This window comes from Caretta caretta, chromosome 13 (assembly GCF_965140235.1).
Source record: "Caretta caretta isolate rCarCar2 chromosome 13, rCarCar1.hap1, whole genome shotgun sequence".
Lineage (NCBI taxonomy): Eukaryota > Metazoa > Chordata > Testudines > Cheloniidae > Caretta > Caretta caretta.
Genome location: NC_134218.1, coordinates 33,937,499 through 33,958,188, shown reverse-complemented (window position 1 = coordinate 33,958,188; position 20,690 = coordinate 33,937,499). Strand labels below are relative to the sequence as shown.

Genomic DNA, 20,690 nt, shown 5'->3' with positions numbered 1-20,690 from the left:
ACACACTACTCCAGATGAGGCCTCACCAATGTCGAATAGAGGGGAACGAATACGTCCCTCGATCTGCTGGCTATGCCCGTACTTATACATCCCAAAATGCCATTGGCCTTCTTGGCAACAAGGGCACACTGCTGACTCATATCCAGCTTCTCGTCCACTGTCACCCCTAGGTCCTTTTCTGCAGAACTGCTGCCGAGCCATTTGGTCCCTAGTCTGTAGCAGTGCATTGGATTCTTCCGTCCTAAGTGCAGGACCCTGCACTTATCCTTGTTGAACCTCATCAGATTTCTTTTGGCCCAATCCTCCAATTTGTCTAGGGCCCTCTGTATCCTAACCCTGCCTGCCACCGTATCTACCACTCCTCCTAGTTTAGTATCATCCGCAAATTTGCTGAGAGTACAATCCACACCATCCTCCAGATCATTTATGAAGATATTGAACAAAACCGGGCCCAGGACTGACACTTGATACCGGCTGCCAACTCGACATGGAGCCATGGATCACTACTCGTTCAGCCCGACAATCTAGCCAACTTTCTACCCACCTTATAGTGCATTCATCCAGCCCATACTTCTTTAACTTGTTGACAAGAATACTGTGGGAGACCGTGTCAACAGCTTTGCTAACATCAAGAAACAATACATCCACTGCTTTCCCTTTGAAGCACCTGGCATTGGCCACTGTTGGAAGACAGGATACAGGGCTAGATGGACCATTGATCTGACCCAATATGGCTGTTCTTATGTTCAGAGCATATGAGAGTTATGATTCTGGTTAGGGCTGTAACAAATATCAACTAGGAATGTCACCATCCCATAATTTACTGTGTCCTCACATTCTCCAAGGAAGCTCCCATTGGCATGAATTCGGGACAACCTAGATGCCAACTTCCTTGCTAGTTAAACCAGATTGAATCATTCCCATACCAGTCACTCCTTCTCATTTTATGGGAGCACCATATATTTACTGATGACTTTTCTCAGTGCTTCCTTGACCTCCTTGTTCCTCAGGCTGTAGATGAGGGGATTGCCCAGGGGAGTCAGGACCGTGTAGAAGACAGAGAACACTTTCTTGAGATCTCTGAGTATGTCAGTGTCTGGTAACATGTAGATAATGATTACAGTCCCATAGAAAATTGTCACCATCATGAGGTGAGAGGAACAGGTGGAAAAGGCCTTTTGCCTGCTGGCTGTGGAAAGGATTTTCAGGATAGTGGAGATGATGGAAACAGAGGATGCCAAGGTTAATAGAAATGGGGGCAGGGTGTCTATGGAAGAGAATATCACGGTCGCTAGTTTAATCATGCTGGTGTCACTGCAGGAGAGTTTAATCACTGGGGTGAAATCACAAAGGAAATGGTCAATTTCATTGGGGCCACAGAAATATAACTGTGACATTAAACACATTATTATGGTTGTTGTCAGAAATCCATTCATCCATGATCCAGCTGCTAGCTGGAAGCAGATTCTGCCATTCATAAGGGCTGCATAGTGAAGTGGTTTATGTATTGCTAAATACCGATCATAAGACATTGCTGCTAGGACACAACATTCTGTAGCTGCCAGGAAACCAAAGAAATAAAATTGCACAATACACCCACAGAATGAAATAGTCCTGTCCCCAGTCAGGAGACTGGCCAGCATCCTGGGCAGGATGGTTGAGGTGTAGCAGATCTCCAAGGAGGACAAGTTCCCCAGGAAGAAATACATGGGGATGTAAAGGTGCTGATCAGCCACAACTAGCACAACAATGAGGATGTTCCCAGCCACAGTCACAATGTAGACCACTAAAAACAGCAGGAAGAGACAATATTGCAGTTCAGGTTGATCCCCAAATCCCAGGAGGATGAATTCCATTATGTATGTTTGATTTTTCACTTCTTTCTTCATGAGCTTTCTTCATGCAGGGTGCCCCTTTTCCTATTGTCCATGAGACTTACCTAGTGATAGTTAAAAAAGTAATGAGCATTGAAATAATTTACTGTACAGTTAAACTCATTAGATTTCCAGCTGTTTGATTCAAGGAAAGTTCAAAGTGCAAATGGAAAGTATGGTTATATGCTCTCATTAAGATAAAAAACTCCTTAAATCCCAGATATTACACAAGATTTTCAAATAGAGATTCCCCACTCGCCAGTCCCAAAGAGCAGCTAAGCCATTAATTTCTCATACTTCAGCCCCCAACTTTGTTCATTCATAGATTTAAAAGCTAAAACAGACCATTAGATTTGAAGGCCATCATGTCTGACCTCCTGTATAACACAGAACTTCCCTGCATTAATTCTTGTTTATACTATAGTAGAGCTTTCAGAAAAATAGCTAGAAGGAGCCATTGTGGCCTCTTGTATATCGCAAGCTGTCAGGGTTCCCTCCCCACTCTGAACTCTAGGGTACAGATGTGGGGACCTGCATGAAAGACCCCTTATGCTTATTTTTACCAGCTTAGATTAAAAACTCCCCAAGGCACAAATTCTCCCTTGTGCTTTGGATTGCATAAATGCTGCCACCACCAAGTGATTCAAACAAACATTTAGGGAGGGCCACTTGGATCCCTATCTCCCCTCTAATAGGCCCCCAAGCCATACACCTCCTTTCCTGGGGTGGCTTGAGAATAAACAAGATGAGCACAGACCAACTCTGGGACACTAAAAACCCAGTCAGATTCTTAAAAAACAGAACTTTATTAGAAGCAAAAAGAAAAGATAAAAGAACAACTCTGTAAAATTAGAATGGAAGATAATTTCACAGGCAGTCAGATTCAAACCATAGAGAATCCATCAAGGCAATACCTTAAGTTACAAAAAGACACAAAAACAGGAATACACATTCCCTCCACTGAGTCAGCAGTGTGCCCTTGTTGCCAAGAAGGCCAATGGCATTTTGGGATGTATAAGTAGGGGCATAGCGAGCAGATCGAGGGACGTGATCGTTCCCCTCTATTCGACATTGGTGAGGCCTCATCTGGAGTACTGTGTCCAGTTTTGGGCCCCACACTACAAGAAGGATGTGGATAAATTGGAGAGAGTCCAGCGAAGGGCAACAAAAATGATTAGGGCTCTGGAACACATGACTTATGAGGAGAGGCTGAGGGAGCTGGGATTGTTTAGCCTGCAGAAGAGAAGAATGAGGGGGGATTTGATAGCTGCTTTCAACTACCTGAAAGGGAGTTCCAAAGAGGATGGCTCTAGACTGATCTCAATGTTCTCAATGGTAGCAGATGACAGAACGAGGAGTAATGGTCTCAAGTTGCAGTGGGGGAGGTTTAGATTGGATATTAGGAAAAACTTTTTCACTAAGAGGGTGGTGAAACACTGGAATGCGTTACCTAGGGAGGTGGTAGAATCTCCTTCCTTAGAGGTTTTTAAGGTCAGGCTTGACAAAGCCCTGGCTGGGATGATTTAACTGGGAATTGGTCCTGCTTCAAGCAGGGGGTTGGACTAGATGACCTTCTGGGGTCCCTTCCAACCCTGATATTCTATGATTCTATGATTCCAGCACAGTGAATTTCACAAGCCAAAACAAAAGAAAATCTAACACATTTTCTAGCTAGATTACTTACTAACTCTATAGGAGTTGGATTGCTTGCTTTCTTGATCTGCTCCAGGCAGAAGCATCACACAAACAGACAAAGCCTTCCCCGCACCCCCACCCCCAGATTTGAAAGTATCTGGTCCCCTGATTGGTCAGTTGGGTCAGATGTGAGCCAGGTTACTTGAGCTTCTTAACCCTTTACAGGTAAGAGGATTTTATAGTACTGTATCAGAGCTTCTTAACCCCTTCCCTTTATATTTATGACACAAGCCGTATCACTTCTCCAGTTACCCCTGCACTGAGACCAATAACTTCTGGTTGTGCAAAGCATAGGTGACAAACTGGGAAATAGCTGCATTATTTTGCATGGCTACTGTGCATCACTCTCTGTGCTAATTTATGATGAATGACTTGCCATGGGGTGAGATCAAATAGGGTTGTTAGAGGAAACAGACATGAAAGGAAAATCAGCAACCTAGGTAAGACGTATCCAAGCAAACAGTCATACACAACAACCAGCAAAGTTACACAGTTGTTTTACCAAGGCTAAGAAGGGAGAGATCAAAATATCTGGCCAGGTAAAGGATTCACCTGGAGACACAGAGAGAGGGTCTGCAGGGACGCAAGCTATCTCTCAGACACTGAAGTGAGATATGGAAGAACCTGAACTAGGAAGAGAGAAGTTAAGCTTAGGTAAGACAAGAGCTATTAGGACTCTTTGTTGTTTTAACCCATTTTCCAAATGCTGTGTTCAGTTGGGCATATCAATCCCACATTATTTTGAAGAAGCTGTTTCTGTGCCCTGCAAACTCAGTCTGTTACAGGCTTTGGGAAGGAAATCTAGAGCAGAACAAATGTCCACTTAGACCTGCTGGGGTAACACTGCTGTCACCAAAGGGGTGGTAATGTGGTCACTTGGAAAGTAGTTGGATTGCAGGATCCCAGCCAAGAAAAGGGGAAGCATAGGCCAGCCATTTGGAAGGGGTGTGCCTGAGGGACTGAAGAAGGGTCCAAGAAGGGGCAGCCACCTAAGGACCATGAGAGCAAATCTTCCAAAAAGGCAGCTGGTCTTAATTTTGAAGACATCAAGTGATGGAGACTCCATCACTTCCCTTGGCACGTGGTTCCAAAGTTTAATTTCCCTCACTCTTAAAAAAAATTGTGCCTTATTTCTAAAATGAATTTGTCTGACTTCAGCATCCAGCCATTGGTTCTTGTGGCTTCTTCACTAGATTAAAGCACCCATTAGTATCCAGGGTTTTCTGCCCACAAAGGCACTTATCCACTGTAATCAAATCACTTCAGAATCTTTGTTCTAAAAAGTTAAACAGGTTGAGCTCCTTAGCTCTCACTGTAAAGCATTTTCTCCAGCCCTCACAGATTTTTGTGCCTCTTTTTTACACCTGCTCCTTTCTTTCAATATATATATATATATATATATATATATATATATAAATGTAGACATCCACCATGACTGGATGCAGTTGGGTCTTACCAATACCTAATAGAGAGGTAAAATCACCTCCGTACACCTGCTCACCATTCCCCTGTTTATACATTATAGGATTGCATGAGCTCCTTGTGTCACAGCATCATGCTGGGAACTCAGGTTGAGTTGCTTGTCCACTGTGACCCCGAAACGTGCTGTGATGGTGGTGCGGGTCACACACGTGAGCTACCCCAGAGAGGGACGTGAATGTGATGGCATCATGCTAGTGCCTGAGGCTAGGCAGTGGCACTGACCAACAGCACAGACGAGAAGATGACTCTGCCCCATGCACAAAGGGAATGCCCTGAGCAGACTCCACGGATGCTTTATCCCCCCAGTGACCCTCCAGAAAACCCTGGGACACATTCCAACCCCAGCTGCACACAGTAACTCAGCTCATATGTGTTCTGTTGGCAAGGAACTGCAGGCCGATTCTGTGTTGCAGTTCTCACAGCCACTCTCTGGAGGGTCCCAGTTCAGCAATATTCAGAGCAGTGATGAGACATATTGCAGGGAGAATGGGGAATGATACAGAACAGTAAACGCACAAACCAACTCTGTACCCAAGAGACAGTTCAGGCTTCTCGGCTTCCTAATATAGCCGTTTCCCCCCCTTAAGATCCTCAGGGTTTGACCCAGAAATGATCAGATTTACCTTTAATCCTCAGCATGAAGTGACAACCTCTCCATTAATGACTAGGTGCAGAGATCAGAATCTGGATCCCACCATCACTCTGCTCTCCTTTGTGTCTCACTCACTCTCATTCTCTCTGAAAAGACACCTACATTGTGCTACTGGGCTGGGCTACTCTTTCTTTCCGTCTTGATACACATGCTTTGTCTGTAACACAGAACCCTAATGCCTCCTGCTCTGGGCTCTTAAACGGTTTAAAAGGGAGAGCCGCTTCACGCAGACTCGTGCTGCTACTGGTATTTCCCATGTGGCTGCTGCTGATGGTCATTTTAAAATTATCCTCCCGGGGAGTTAAATTCCAGGTTGCTTGTTAAACCAGTGCACACGCCAAGGCCTTTGCAATGCCCATTGCAGCCTCCAGGGACATCTCCCTTTTTGCCATGCCCTGCATGTGGTATATGTGTCAAGAGTCTAAGGCCCAGATACACACAGGGACTTAGATGCCCAAACCCCAGTTTTAGGTCCTAAATTCCAGACTTAGGTGCCACTGTGATCCACATGACCCCAGCTTGGCTGCCATCCAAACCTGCCGGTTCCCAAACTCACTCTGCCCCTAATTTTTCACTCTAAATGTTCCCTAGACACCTACATATCTGCCTCTGGGCACATGCACTGATCCCTCACTCCAGGCCTTCGGACACCCATCACCCTGCATGATCCCCAAACCATGCCTTCAGCATATGTTAGAAGATAGAAAGTTGTATAGGAAGGCCCCTCCTGACTGAGTTTTAATGTACAAACAAGCGCTTTTCCATTCATTTTTTTCTTCTAGCTGTTTAAATGATGAATGAATTGTGGACTAAAAAATGTCTAATCCTGAAATATTTCATCCGTGTTTAATGAGCTAATGCTAGAGCTAGCTGGGATAAAATGTTTTGGTCTGTGGAAAATGGGAAATGTTTTAGTTCTCAAATTTCCTGACAAAAAGCCAAAACCATTTCAAGGAAATCAGGTGCATTCCAGGAACATATTCATTCATTCATTCATTCATTCATTCATTCAACCCCCCAATTTTCCATCAAAACACTGTGCTGATTGGAATCTCTCGACCAGCTCTGTTCATTAACCATTTCTGTGTCATTATAACTGAAGCCGCTCAGCAGATTTCTTTGACATTCTGCAACAGAGCTCGGGTGTTTCAGACAGCTACCAATGCAACCTAGCTCTCTGCAAGTGAGGGAAAACCAAGTACCTATGGGAACTGGAACCATTCAACATGCAAGCTCCATTTGAGCCAAGTCATATATTTACATTGATCTTGCCCAGCACGTTCAACGTCTAGTTTGCTTACCCAGCCTCGGAGGTCACCACCAATTCTCTGCCTGGGGACCATGTTGTATCTGAAGCAGCCAACACCACATCTCAACGCAGGTCCGCTCCCTGAAAACATCACTATCCACACCCTTACACAGAGTACAGTGACAGACGTCTACCCCAAATGCAATAGCCTCCTGCAGACAAGGATACCCAGTACACTATTCACACTGTGTAGGACTGTACTCCTACAGCATGTCTACATTGAAATTAGACACCCATGGCTGGCCTATGCCAGTTGACTCGGGTTCACAGGGCTATAATATCATTGTAAAATATGTAGTATTATATTTTATTTAAAGTGAATTTAGTGATGCTGTATTACACCACCATGGGTTGGGGTCCAGCTGATACTGTTTCAAGCTCAACAGAGTGAAATTGCCTCTGGTGTTTGTCTCAAATTTGGAGGCTCTAGGAACACATGCAATCCAATGATAATTACCACAGACACAATCACAAGGTCTTATCTGTGCTACAAGTTTTATTAAAGCAATAAGTAAAGTTACAATATAGAAATCCTATAAAAACCTGTGCAATAATTATAACTGTAGTCATACATCCTCAAAGATATCCAAGGGTCCAATGGCCCTCTCAATAGACAATCACTGGTAAAGGGATGGTTCCTGCTGGGGTTTCCTGTTGGGTCGTCCCTTGGGTCTTCCCACTTTTACCCAAGCAGAGAACCCTCATTTATATTGTAATTCTGACCACACCTAACACTTAATGCATATGCATGCCGGTGTCAACCCTCTTTTCCTTATCCCATTTTTCAGAGGTTGTTTGTAGTTCCTCTTATTCTCATTGGCATCTATGCATGGCATGTACCCTGCAATCCAGACAGACATTCAAAGATGTTACAATCAGATGTCATGTGGCCTTGGACAATACATTGCAGTCTACTGCAATCACCTGTTGGCCTATCTTTACAGTAATCTTGTGACCTTTGGGGAATAGGGTAATTCCTAGGTCACCCACTCATGTTAAGCATTCTTAAGCCTATGGTATAACATGACTAAGCTAAATTCTTACAGGGCTAAGCCTGTAGGCCTTGAGTCTCAGCCCTGCTTTACTAAAACCTAAAACACACTCATCACTCTGAAATATTTATCAATCCTACACTTCTATAATCCTATAAAACTATTTAGCATACATTGATTTTATATATAGCATATGAGTTGACCATAACATCACATAATACAATGATAAATGGATGATAAAATGAACGAACTGGCTACAAATATATCTAAGAATATTGCATGTGAAATGATGGATACTCACTAATATTATGAATTGAAATCTGTGACTAAAAGGTGTTTAAATCAGGCATGATAGGTGGAGTTGGAGGTTTTCTCCAGACAAGGGCAAGAGTCTCTTGCCTCTGCTATGCAGCAGAACAGACTATATCTCACTTGTCCCTTCCGGTCTTAAAACAGCTAAGAATCTATGACTCTCCGTGAAATTGTGCTTAATAACTGGTTAAAACAGTCATTTAGTGTTATTTGTCCTGCTCCTCAATCTAAATTGCAACCCCCTCTTTTCCCAAACGAACAGATTTAGGAAGAGTTTAGTACAGGATAATTTATTGATAGGTTGATTGGTGGCCAAGATTTTCAAACTTGGAACCCTAAAGCTAGTAATAATAATTGGGCTGGGATATTCAAAGGCGCCAATGGGAATTAGGTACTGTCATAAATATAGAGGGAAGGGTAACCACCTTTCTGTGTACAGTGCTATAAAATCCCTCCTGGCCAGAGGCAAAACCCTTTCACCTGTAAAGGGTTAAGAAGCTAAGATAACCTCGCTGGCACCTGACCAAAATGACGAATGAGGAGACAAGTTACTTTCAAAGCTGGAGGTGGGGTGGGGGGACAATGGGTCTGTCTGTCTGTGTGATGCTTTTGCCAGGACCAGGTCAGGAATGCTCTTCAGAACTTCTGTTAAGTTAGTAAGTAATCTAGCTAGAAATGCGTTAGATTTCCTTTTGTTTAAATGGCTGGTAAATAAGCTGTGCTGGATGGAATGTATATTCCTGTTTTTGTGTCTTTTTGTAACTTAAGGTTTTGCCTAGAGGGATTCTCTATGTTTTGAATCTGATTACCCTGTAAGGTATTTACCATCCAGATTTTACAGAGGTGATTCTTTTACTTTTTCTTTAATTAAAATTCTTCTTTTAAGATCCTGATTGCTTTTTCATTGTTCTTAAGATCCAAGGGTTTGGGTCTGTGTTCACCTATGCAAATTGGTGAGGATTTTTATTAAGCCTTCTCCAGGAAAGAGGGTGTAGGGCTTGGGGGGATATTTTGTGGGGAAGACGTCTCCAAGTGGGCTCTTTGCCTGTTCTTTGTTTAACATGCTTGGTGGTGGCAGCATAGGGTTCAAGGCCAAGGCAAAGTTTGTACCTTGAGGACGTTTTTAATCTAAGCTGGTAAGAATAAGTTTAGGGGGTCTTTCATGCAGGTCCCCACATCTGTACCCTAGAGTTCAGAGTGGAGAAGGAACCTTGACAGGTACTTAAATCCTATCAGGTTTCAGTGGGATTTGGACACCTAGGGCCAGATTTTTTATGGCATTTAGGTGACACAAGAAGCAAGGAAGGGCCTAGTGGGATTTTTAGAAGCACCGAGGCACCCAACTCCCATAGATTTCAATGAGAGTTAGGCCCCTACATGTTTTTGAATATCTAACTAGGGGCCAGATTTATGATGGTATTTAGGCACTCAGTGGGGTTTTCTAAAGTCACCTAAATACCTTTAAAAATCTGACCCTAGGTGCCTTTCTGAGTTTTCAGACTCCTACACACCTTTAAAAATCTGGCCCCAGGGTTATAATCTGCTTAAGCATTTTTTTTTTTTTTTTGGAATACCACTTTGTACCTAAATACCTTTGAAAAGCTGACCCTTAGACACTTTTTTCAATTTAGACTTATTCATGTTCATGCAGGAGGTCACTGGCAGAGCTCAGACTGGGAGCTTTTGGGACCCCAAACCCCTTTTTTTGGCCCATGATGCCTCCAATGACTGCACTAGGCTGTTGCTTTTTCAAGCCAACTGAAGGATTTGGAGGTCCAATTCCCATTGAAATGAATAGAAACCGGGCATTCAAATCACTTAGGCAGTTTGAAAATCTTAGCCCTCGTGTTTCCGTTTAGTGTTGATATCTTTAGGTTGCTGGTCAGCCCTGAATCCCAGCGGGGTCTGTGTGAAAAGCGGCTGCCCAATAACCTTGCAAATTCAGCCACTTTGAGTAATATGGATTTTTGCTGTCTGCCTTTAGGCATTTGAATTTGAAAACTTTTGCCTAAGAGATTTGCCTGAGGTCCCGAAGGAAGTCCCTGGGGGTGACGTTTAAACAGTGTGAATGTGGCATCAGTCCTATTACATCTAAGGGGTCACTTTAGACCAGCAGTTCTCAATGTGTGGCCCAAGGGCCACATGCGGCCCAATTAGCTCACAGCTATGGCACAGCTGTGTGCTGAAGGTCGCCAGGCCACATGGCAGGGTCCGGATTCCAGGGGGGAGGGATAGCTCAGTGGTTTGAGCATTGGCCTGCTAAACTCAGGGTTGTGAGTTCAATCCTTGAGGGGTCCATTTAGGGATCTGCGGCAAAAAATGGGGATTGGTCCTGCTTTGAGCAGGGGGTTGGACTAGATGACCTACTGAGGTCCCTTCCAACCCTGATATTCTGTGATCTATGATCCTGGCTGCCTGGCGCGGCAGGTTCTGGACTGCCTGATGTGGTTGGGTCCGGGCTGCCCGGCTTGCTATCCAGCCCTGCAGGATCCAGGGCTGTTGGCTGGCCCTCAGGTGGTGGGATGTGGGGCTGCTGCCTGGCTGCCCTGCTGCCTGGCTGCCCTTCTGCCTGGCCCTGCACGATGTGGTTCAGCAGGTCAGGGCTGCCATTGGTCCCCTCCCCAGGGCTCTGCTCCTGGCTCCACTCTGTGGAGGGGTCTCTGGGTGGGAGGCACTGGGAATAGTGGTCTTTGAAGGGGGCAAGGGGGGTGCCCAGGTAACACATTGTGGGCCGCATATGTGTCCCACAATGATAAATAGGTTGAGAACCACTGCTTCAGATTAACACTGTGAAGGCTCAGAACAGAAAGAGCAGGATATTAAGCAGTTTTGTGATCTGCGTTGCTATGTGCATGTGTGTCTGTCTGCTGCCCCTCACTGGAGTAAATGAGCCCTGCCCAGTGTGAATGTGTGTGGAGAGGCTGAGGACTGCCAGCTGCTTTGTGGTGCATTAAAACCGGCTCAGCTCTGTCCTAGGCCTGGGCCGGCAGGGGGTGCCACAGGTCAGAATGCATCAGAAATACCAGAGCCCGGAGGATGCTGGCCCCACCCCGAGCTCTGTTAGGCCAGCACTGCAGTGCACTGTCCAGACAACGGGGCGCTGCAGGTCACAACATCAGTGCACTGAAAGTGTGATTGGTGCGGTAGGCTGAACTAACAGCAGAGGGTAAGGCTCAAGGGGAATTGTCAGTGTTGAGTGTGTGGAGTAGGACAGCAATGAAAGACGGGGTTATTGTTCATTGCTGTGATGTATTGGCAGACCTGGGGAGCAGAGTTAAGACAGGAATAGTAGGCGTATTGTAAGTCAGAAAGATTGAAGTGCATTAGCAGAACTCTAAGACAGGGCTGGTATAGCAGGGGCAGGGAGTTAGGACTGAGGGGCGCCATTAGAGCTCTCTGTGTTGTGGGGGAGCCCGGGGCTGGGATTGCAGGGGGCTGCAGATCAGGATTAAAGCCCATCGGCAGAGTGCTGTGTTGTGGGGCAGCCCGGGGTAGGGATAGCAGAGGGGCTGCAGGTTGGGTCTGAGGTGCATCATCAGACCTGTGTGTGTATGAACCTAGAGATGGTGGAGGGGGCTGTGCGTTCAGACTGAAGGGCGCTGGCAGAGCTGGGGTTTGTGGGCAGGACAGCAAAGCCTGTCACAACCCAGGTATGTTAGCTGAGCTCTGTCCCTGAGGCCTGGAAACTTGGAATTGCCTTGTCCATGCTGCCTTGGCTAACCTAGTGGGATTCTGAGGTGTGTTTACATGGCAGTTTCCTTGAGCCATCCCGCCCACTTGCATTCATTAACTCCCTGGGGTCTGATGGAATTTACGAAGGAAGGGGTTGCCGTTCACAGGGGCCAGGAATGGCTGGCCTGACCCCTTTCACATGAACCAGCAGGGGCTACTTGAACACTGGAACAGACCTGTCCCTTCCTTTATCTAACATTAATCAATGCCTTTGACTTTCTTTTCTAATCAGCCCCAATGGGACTGCCTCTGAGACCTTCATTTCCCAACAGTGTTTCCTTTCTAATGGCTCTGGACTGGACCCATTAAAACAAGGAGTAACTTTGTTTCTGCCACTGGCCTGTAACTCCTTGAGAGGTTTGTTAAATCTCTGGTCAGTGCCCAGCTCTCGGCTGGGCTGAACGCTTCTTGGAGCACGCATTAAGGCATGTGAAGTTATAATGACCTATGTGTCCTCCTGTAGACCTCCACAGGGTCACAAGTGCTAAATGGGTAATTGGAAGATTTCTCTTTAGTAGGTGCTTTGCTAATGGGGTTGGTTTTAATGAGCACATAATGAAGAGGTTTTATTATTAATAAATTATTTTTATTATCTTATGCAAGATTCAATTAAACTAACGTGTTTCAAATGAAATTGATCAGGGTTCCTTCATGCTGGGGATCTGTCACAGCAGATCTGTGATAAAACTTATAGAAACAGCCGCACCCTTAAGGTCAAATACCTTATGCACCACGGACAAACCGTTCATTGCCACTTCTCTGATCAGCCACCAGGGAACAAGATAGCACTTGTTACAGTCTACCCCCTTGCCACTGCTGTCCTGAGCTGAGTGTAACGGTCACTCTGCAAGCCTCTTGTCAGCCGAAATTCCCACCTGCTTTGCCTGTGAAATCAGCTGCACACAGAGACAGGAGGAATATTCGGTTGTAAGCAAATATACTGATACAGTTTTCAACTTAATAGAGTGATTGTGACTGCCCCTGCCCACTGAAGTCCACTTTCCACAGAGATGGTCCATTCATGATAGATAGATAGATAGATAGATAGATAGATAGATAGATAGATAGATAGATAGATAGATAGATAGATAGATGAGGTGACCAGGAAATAAATTCAATCAGATTGTTGGTCAGAGAGATAATTAGACAGATGACAAGGCAGATTGACAGATGTTTAGATGAGCCATTAAGAATGCCAGATGGGTAGATAATTGAATGGACAAATAGAAGAAGGAGGAAAAAATGAACAGACATCTTGAAGGACAGAGACAGGGTGGGTTAGATAATATCTTTTATTGGCCCAACTTCTGTTGTCTCTTGTCTCACTAATATCCTGGGACTGATTCGGCAACAGCTAAATGCATGTCTTGATGGACAGATAGACTAGTAGGTGGATGCACTTATGGTTATGCAGATGGATAGTTATATGGATGGAAGGTGGACAAATGATTAGATAAGGCAGAGGGTATACAAACTATTTCACACACACACACCACCCTCCCTTCAGACAATGTGCTTCAAAAGCAACCCAAGGAGATCCATTCTGTGTGTCAGAACCTCTAAGTGAGTTCACACTCCATGTCTTCTGTGCCTGCCAGTGTGGAGGCCAAGTGGCGCCATACACAACATTGTGGTTTTCACGTGGCTGCTCAGGGAGATAAAAGAGGCTATAAAATTTTTAAAAGCTCAATAATAATGGGGGATTTTAATGATCCTATATTGACTGGATACATGTCACCTCAGGATGGGATGCAGAGACAAAGTTTCTTGACACCTTAAATGACTGCTTTTTGTAGCAGCTTGTCCTGGAACCCACAAGAGAAGAGGCAATTCTTGATTTAGTCCTAAGTGCAGCACAGGATCTGGTCCAAGATGTGACTATAGCTGGACTGCTTGGTAATAGTGACCATAATATAATTAAATTTAACATCGTTGTGATGGGGAAAACACCACAGCAGCCCAACACAGTAGCATTTAATTTCAGAAAGGGGGACTACACATACACGAAGAAGTTAGTGAAACAGAAATTAAAAGGTACAGTGTCAAAAGTGAAATCTCTGCAACCTGCATGGTAACTTTTTAAAGACACCAGAATAGCGGCTCAACTTAAATGTATATCCTAAATTTAAAAAAATGTAGTAAGAGAACCAAAAAAGTGCCACCGAGCCTAAATAGCAAAGTAAAAGAAGCAGTGAGAGACAAAAAGGCATCCTTTAAAAAGTGGAAGTTAAATCCTAGTGAGGAAAATAGAAAGGAGCATTAACTCTGGCAAATGAAGTGTAAAAATATAATTAGGAAGGCCAAAAAAGAATTTGAAAAACAGCTAGCCAAAGACTCAAAAAGTAATAGCAAAAAAATGTTAAGTACATCAGAAGCAGGAAGCCTGCTAGACAACCAGTGGGGCCCCTGGATGATCAAGATGCTAAAGGAGCACTCAGAGATGATAAGGACATTGCAGAGAAACAAAATAATTTCTTTGCATCGGTCTTCACAGCTCAGGATGTGAGGGAAATTCCCAAACCTGAGCCATTCTTTTTAGGTGACAGATCTGAGGAACTGTCCCAGATTGTAGTGTCATTAGGCGAGGTTTTGGAACAAACTGATAAACTACATAGTAATAAGTCACCAGGAGCAGACGATATTCACCCAAGAGTTCTGAAGGAACTCAAATGTGAAATTGGAGAATTACTAACTGCAGTTTGTAACCTATCATTTCAATCAGCTTCTGTACCAAATGACTGGAGGCTAGCTAATGACACGCCAATTTTTAAAGAGGGCTCCAGAGGTGACCCTGGCAATTATGAGCCTGATTTCTGTACCGGTCAAACTGGTTGAAACTATAGTAAAGAACAAAATTGTTAGAAGCATAGATGAACATAATTTCTTGGGGAAAAGTCAACATCGTTTTTGTAAAGAGAAATCATGCCTCACCAATCTACTATAATTCTTTGAGGGGGTCAACAAGCATGTGGACAAGGGGGATCCAGTGGATATAGTGTACTTAGATTTTCAGAAAGTCTTCAACAAGGTCCCTCACCCAAGGCTTTTAAGCAAAGTAAGCTGTCATGGGATAAGATGGAAGGTCCTCTTATGGATTGGTAACTGGTTAAAATATAGGAAACAAAGGGTAGGAATAAATGGTCAGTTTTCAGAATGGAGAGAGGTAAATAGCGGTGTCTCCCATGGGTCTGTACTGGGACCAGTCCTATTCAACACATTCATAAATGATCTGCAGAAAGGGGTAAACAGTGACATGGCAAAATTTGCAGATGATACCAAATTACTCAAGATAGTGAAGTTCCAAGCAAACTGCGAAGAGCTACAAAAGGATTTCACAAAACTGGGTGATGGTAACAAAATGGCAGGTGAAATTCAGTGTTGCAAAGTAATGCACATTGGACAACATAATCCTAACTGTACATATAAAATGATGGGGTCTAAATTAGCTGTTACCGCTCAAGACAGAGATCTTGGAGTCATTGTGGATAGTTCTCCGAAAACATCCATTCAATGTGCAGTGGCAGTTCAAAAAGTTGGGAATGTGGGGAATCATTAGGCAAGAGATCAATAATAAGACAGAAAATATCATATTGCCTCTAGAAATCCATGGTGCGCCCACATCTGCGTATAATACTGCATGCAGATGTGATCACTCTATCTTTAAAAAGAGATATTGGAATTGGAAAAGGTTCAGAAAAGGGCAACAAAATGATTAGGGCCATGGAATGGCTTTCGTATGAGGAGAGATGAATAAGACTGGGACTTTCCAGCTTGGAAAATAGATGACTAAGTGGGGATATGATTGAAGTCTACAAAATCATGACTGGTGTAAAGAAAGTAAATAAGGAAGTAAGTGTTATTTATGCCTTCTCATAACACATGAACTAGGGGTCTCCAAGTGAAATTAATAGGCAGCAGGTTTAAAACAAACAAAAGGAAATATTTTTCCCCACAATGCATAGTCAACCTGTGGAACTCCTTGCCAGAAGATGTTGTGAATGCCAAGACTAAAAGAGGTTTCAAAAAGAACTAGATAAGTTCATGGAGGATAATTTGCATATTAATTCAAGCTCAGCAGTTTCTCATTGGAGTCTGTTTTTGGAGATTTTCTGTTGCAAAATTGCCACCCTTAAGTCTTTTACTGCGTGGCCAGAGAGGTTGAAGTGTTCTCCTACCGGTTTTTGAATGTTATGTTTCCTGATGTCAGATTTGTGTCCATTTATTCTTTTGCGTAGAGACTGTCCGGTTTGGCCAATGTATATGGCAGCAGGGCATTGCTGGCACATGATGGCATATATCATATTGGTAGATGTGCAGGTGAACAAGCCCCTGATGGCCTGGCTAATGTGATTAGGTCCTATGATGGTGTCACTTAAATAAATATGTGGACAGAGTTGGCATCGGGCTTTGTTGCAAGGATAGGTTCCTGGGTTAGTGTTTTGGTGTGTGGTGTGTGGTTGCTGGAGAGTATTTGCTTCAGGTTGGGGGGCTGTCTGTAAGCGAGGACTGGTGTGTCTCCCAAGACCTGTGAGAGTGAGGGCTCATTTTTCAGGATAGGTTGTAGATCTTTGATGAGTTTGAAACGAGCCTAAGGGAGTTAGGCAGCTAAATTCCACCAAAAGGCAATGGGAGTTGAGTGCCTAACTCCCTTAAATTTCTGAAAATTTTGTGGGATTTTCAAAAGTACCTGCATGATTTAAGAGGATAAGTCCACTGCAAAGTCAGTGGTCTCTTTGAAAATCCCACCCAATGACTTCCATCCTTCTCCACCTACCCTGCAGATATGGGGGATGGACTCCACTCTGTTTTCTCCAGTCTCCTGTTCTAGCAACTACGTGGAAAAACTGTGTAATAGTTTTCCAGCAAGCTTCTCTCCTTGGACTCTGGAGTCTTTATTTCATAGTCACCAGTGATATCACCATATGCGCCTGGTAAGGAAGGAGATTACACTCTCAATCAGTGTAAATCGGGAGTGATTCAGTTCTATTCTCATTCACACTGGAAGTGACAGAGTTACTTTCAGGCATGGGGAGAGCAGCTTCATAGTAGCACCAACAACAGTGAGTGGGTTATTGGGCAAATATTCAAGTGTCTAGTAATTCTGGAGTGTCTAAGTTTTAAGAAGCCCAGATTGAAACAACTTGAAGTTGCACTTTCTGAAAATCAGATACCTTTAAGATGTATCAAGAAGAACATTCAAAATCTCTAGTCACTTTTGAAAGTCTTAACCATCCTATAGAGAGACATAGATTAATGTCTACAGAAGAAGAAAAAAAGTGATAGGGGAGAAAAAAAGGAAATGTATGGAAAGGAAAAAAATGAAAGGAAATAACTCTGCCCCCTATAAGGCATGTTAGGCTAGGTGGTCACAATGGCCCCTTCTGGCCTGAGAATCTATGAATCTAAGAGCTCAAGATTGACAAAATAGAAATCTGCAGAGACTAAGTAATAATTAAGTGCAGACATTAGTCTGTTGGTAATTCTTATACGGGAAGAGCAGCTGTATGCATCTTATTCTATTCTATACTCTAGTAGCAATACTAATAACAGTAAGTGGGTTATTGGGCAAGCAACATTGTATGCAGCTAAAAGGAATTCAACCATTTTTTCTAAATTTATAATTTTCCACAGGGTGGATAGGGAGAGAATTAGTTTGATCTCTTCTTGGAAAAAGTGTGAAACTAGAATATATATGATCTGATGAAGAGGGTCAGTGTTTCATCACTGTTTGGGATCTTGAAAACATAACCAGCAGGGGAGGTGGGGGACTGAGTATTTCTGGAATGAGATTGAGGGATTACACTGAAAAATGACTTGATGTTCTCCCCCTGATGTTGCTGTTTATTTTCTTTTCCTCTGATAGAATCCATGGCAAACACAGAATGGGGAAATCAAATGGCCATCACAGAATTCATCCTACTGGAATTCAGGGATCTCCCTAAGTTACAGACTCTTCTCTTCCTGCTGTTCCTAGTGATCTACATTGCGACCATGGCTGGGAACATCCTCATCACTGCACGAGTTGTGGCTCATCAGCAGCTCCACACCCCCATGTACTTCTTCCTGGGGAACTTGTCCTGGTTGGAGACCCATTATGCCTCGACCATCCTGCCCAGGATGCTGGCCAGTCTCTGGATTAGAGACAGAACCATTTCTGTTAATAGCTGTTTTGTACAATACTTGTTGGTGGCTTGCTAGCTGCAGAATGTTATCTCTTGTCAGCGATGTCTTACGATCGGTATTTAGCAATACGCAAAACACTGCACTATGGAACTCTTATGAAAGGCAGGTTTTGCTTCCAACTAGCAGCTGGGTCTTGGATCAGTTCTTTCGTGATTGTTGGCATGTTCACATATTTGATATCACAATAAACTTTCTGTGGCCACAGTGAAGTTGACCACTTCTTTTGTGAATTCACTGCATTGTTAAAACTCTCTTGCAGTGACACGTATTTGGTGGAACTTATGGCTTTCATTGTCGCTTCCGTAGATATCTTCCCCCCATTCCTCTTAAGCCTAGTATCCTACAGCTTTATTGTAGCCACTATCCTGAGAATTCCAACCACCACTGGAAAGCAAAAAGTAATTTCCACCTGCTCCTCTCACCTCATTGTAGTTACATCCTTCTACGGGTCCCTTATGATTGTGTATGTCCTACCAAAAACATAAACTGAGAGCCCTGAACAAAGTGTTCTCTCTTCTTCTACACAGTCCAGAATCCCCTGGTCAACCCCCACATCTACAACCTGAGAAACAAAGAGGTCAAGGAGACCTTGAAAAAAAATCTCAATAAATGTATTCAAATTTGGTGAATCAGAGTTAATTCCCTTAAGTTACAATGAAGCAGTTATACCCTGAATCTGAGAGGTATCAACTGTGTATTGTCCCCGAGCATGGGCCTGGTCATTTTGGTTCACCTTTGAGAAACCATTGAGATTAATTTAATCTCTTTTGCTGTTTAAACATCCAAGTATCACGTGAGCCCTTTTCGCCACAGCATCTCACTGGGAATTCACATTTAGTTGTTTGTCTACTATGACTACTGGGTCCATTTCACAGTCCCCCTTGTGTTCCAAGACACAACCCCACATGTATGCATGTCCTCCATTCCTGGTTCCTGAATGTACGACCTCACATTTGGCTGTATTAAAATGCATGTGGCATCAAGTGAGCCTAGCTTACCATGCAACCCAGACCACTCTGTATCAGTGACCTAACCTCATCATTATTCCCCACTCACTGCAACTGCCTTATTTGCAAACTGTATCAGCAACAATTTTGTATTTTCCTGCAGGTCATTGGTAAAGATAGTGGATATTGTTTGGCTGAGAACCAGTCCCTAAGGGAACACACTAAAACACATCAACTGGTTAACACTTCCCCATTAACAACTATTTTTGAGAACTATATGTCACACATATTTTAGCCTATTTAATATGTGTGAGATTGATTTGCATACTTCTAATATGTTAATCAGATTGTCTGGTACTAAGTCAAAAGCCTTCCAGAACTTTAAGTATATTATGTCCACATAGTTACATCTCTGAACCAGACTTTTAATTTTGTCTAAGAAAGATTGTTTGGCAAGATCTATTTGCCATGAAATCCTGTTAATTGGCATCTTTTTTTTTTTTTTTTGCATTCTGTTGAAACGGATAAGCTTGTGTATCAACTGTTGCATTATTTCCCTGCTCTGATTTATATTATCTATCACACAGCCTGCTGTCTACTTATCTTTCCATTCAGGTATTAACATTATTTATTTTTTGCATTACATTAACACTTAGTATCTTTAGTAGCAGACTTATAGAAATAACACAGAGCTCTGAGTGGCTTTTATCAAGCTACTTTGTAATGATTGAGGTGATTTTAATTACTTAGTCTTTCTTGCTGAAGGGCCTGGGAGTTACAACAATGTATTTTGTGTCCTAAAGCAACTCAGATCTTCATAATGAATGGTAAGGTCTCCTACTATTTTAAAGAGAAAGCATAAATACATTCCTATATCATTCACAGTTTGTATTTTTACTTTGTACTGGCAGTATCTCCTCCTCTGTTATATTAGATAGATAGATTGGTTTTAGCTTTTCAGCTAAAGCTCATTTGAACTATAAATATAGGCTAGGATTTTTGAAGCAACCTAAGAAATCTAGAGAGCAAACTCCCATTACATTTCAATTTCAGTTTCATTGAATTTCAGTGAGATTTGGGCACCTAGCTCTTTAGGCTTATTTCAGAATCTCAGCCATAACAAACCATTGTCCTTTTTATTTATTTTATTCCTAATACTGTGCTTTATAGACATCTGCCAATGTGTTCAGTGCTTTATGCAACACAGAGGACAATACGGGTAATTTTGCTTAGATGTAGAGTTAGTTTCTTCTGCAAATAGTTATTCCAGTGAAAGAAAAGAAAAGGAAAGAAAAAGTTTTCCTTCGGTGTTCATAAAACATAAAACCATTATGAGATCACGAATGTCAATTTCTGTATCTTTCTATATTCATTATTAATAGTCCACTGACGTGTCTATTAAGAGATACACTGCACAGATGATAATGAGAATAAACTAATGGACAGTAATGGCAGATATGGCTGATTTTTTTTTAAATGAATTTTCCAGTGAATTTAGAACTTCATTTCTCT

The 20,690-nt window shown here is 43.0% G+C and overlaps 1 protein-coding gene across 1 annotated transcript; it reads right to left on the bottom strand.

Annotated features, from left to right (window-relative positions):
* Positions 1-944: 944 nt before the first annotated feature.
* Positions 945-1,889, bottom strand: LOC125622497 (olfactory receptor 5AP2-like). Its single transcript, XM_075119006.1, has one exon. It carries the CDS (start codon positions 1,887-1,889, stop codon positions 945-947), a length of 945 nt encoding a protein of 314 aa, XP_074975107.1.
* Positions 1,890-20,690: the final 18,801 nt, after the last annotated feature.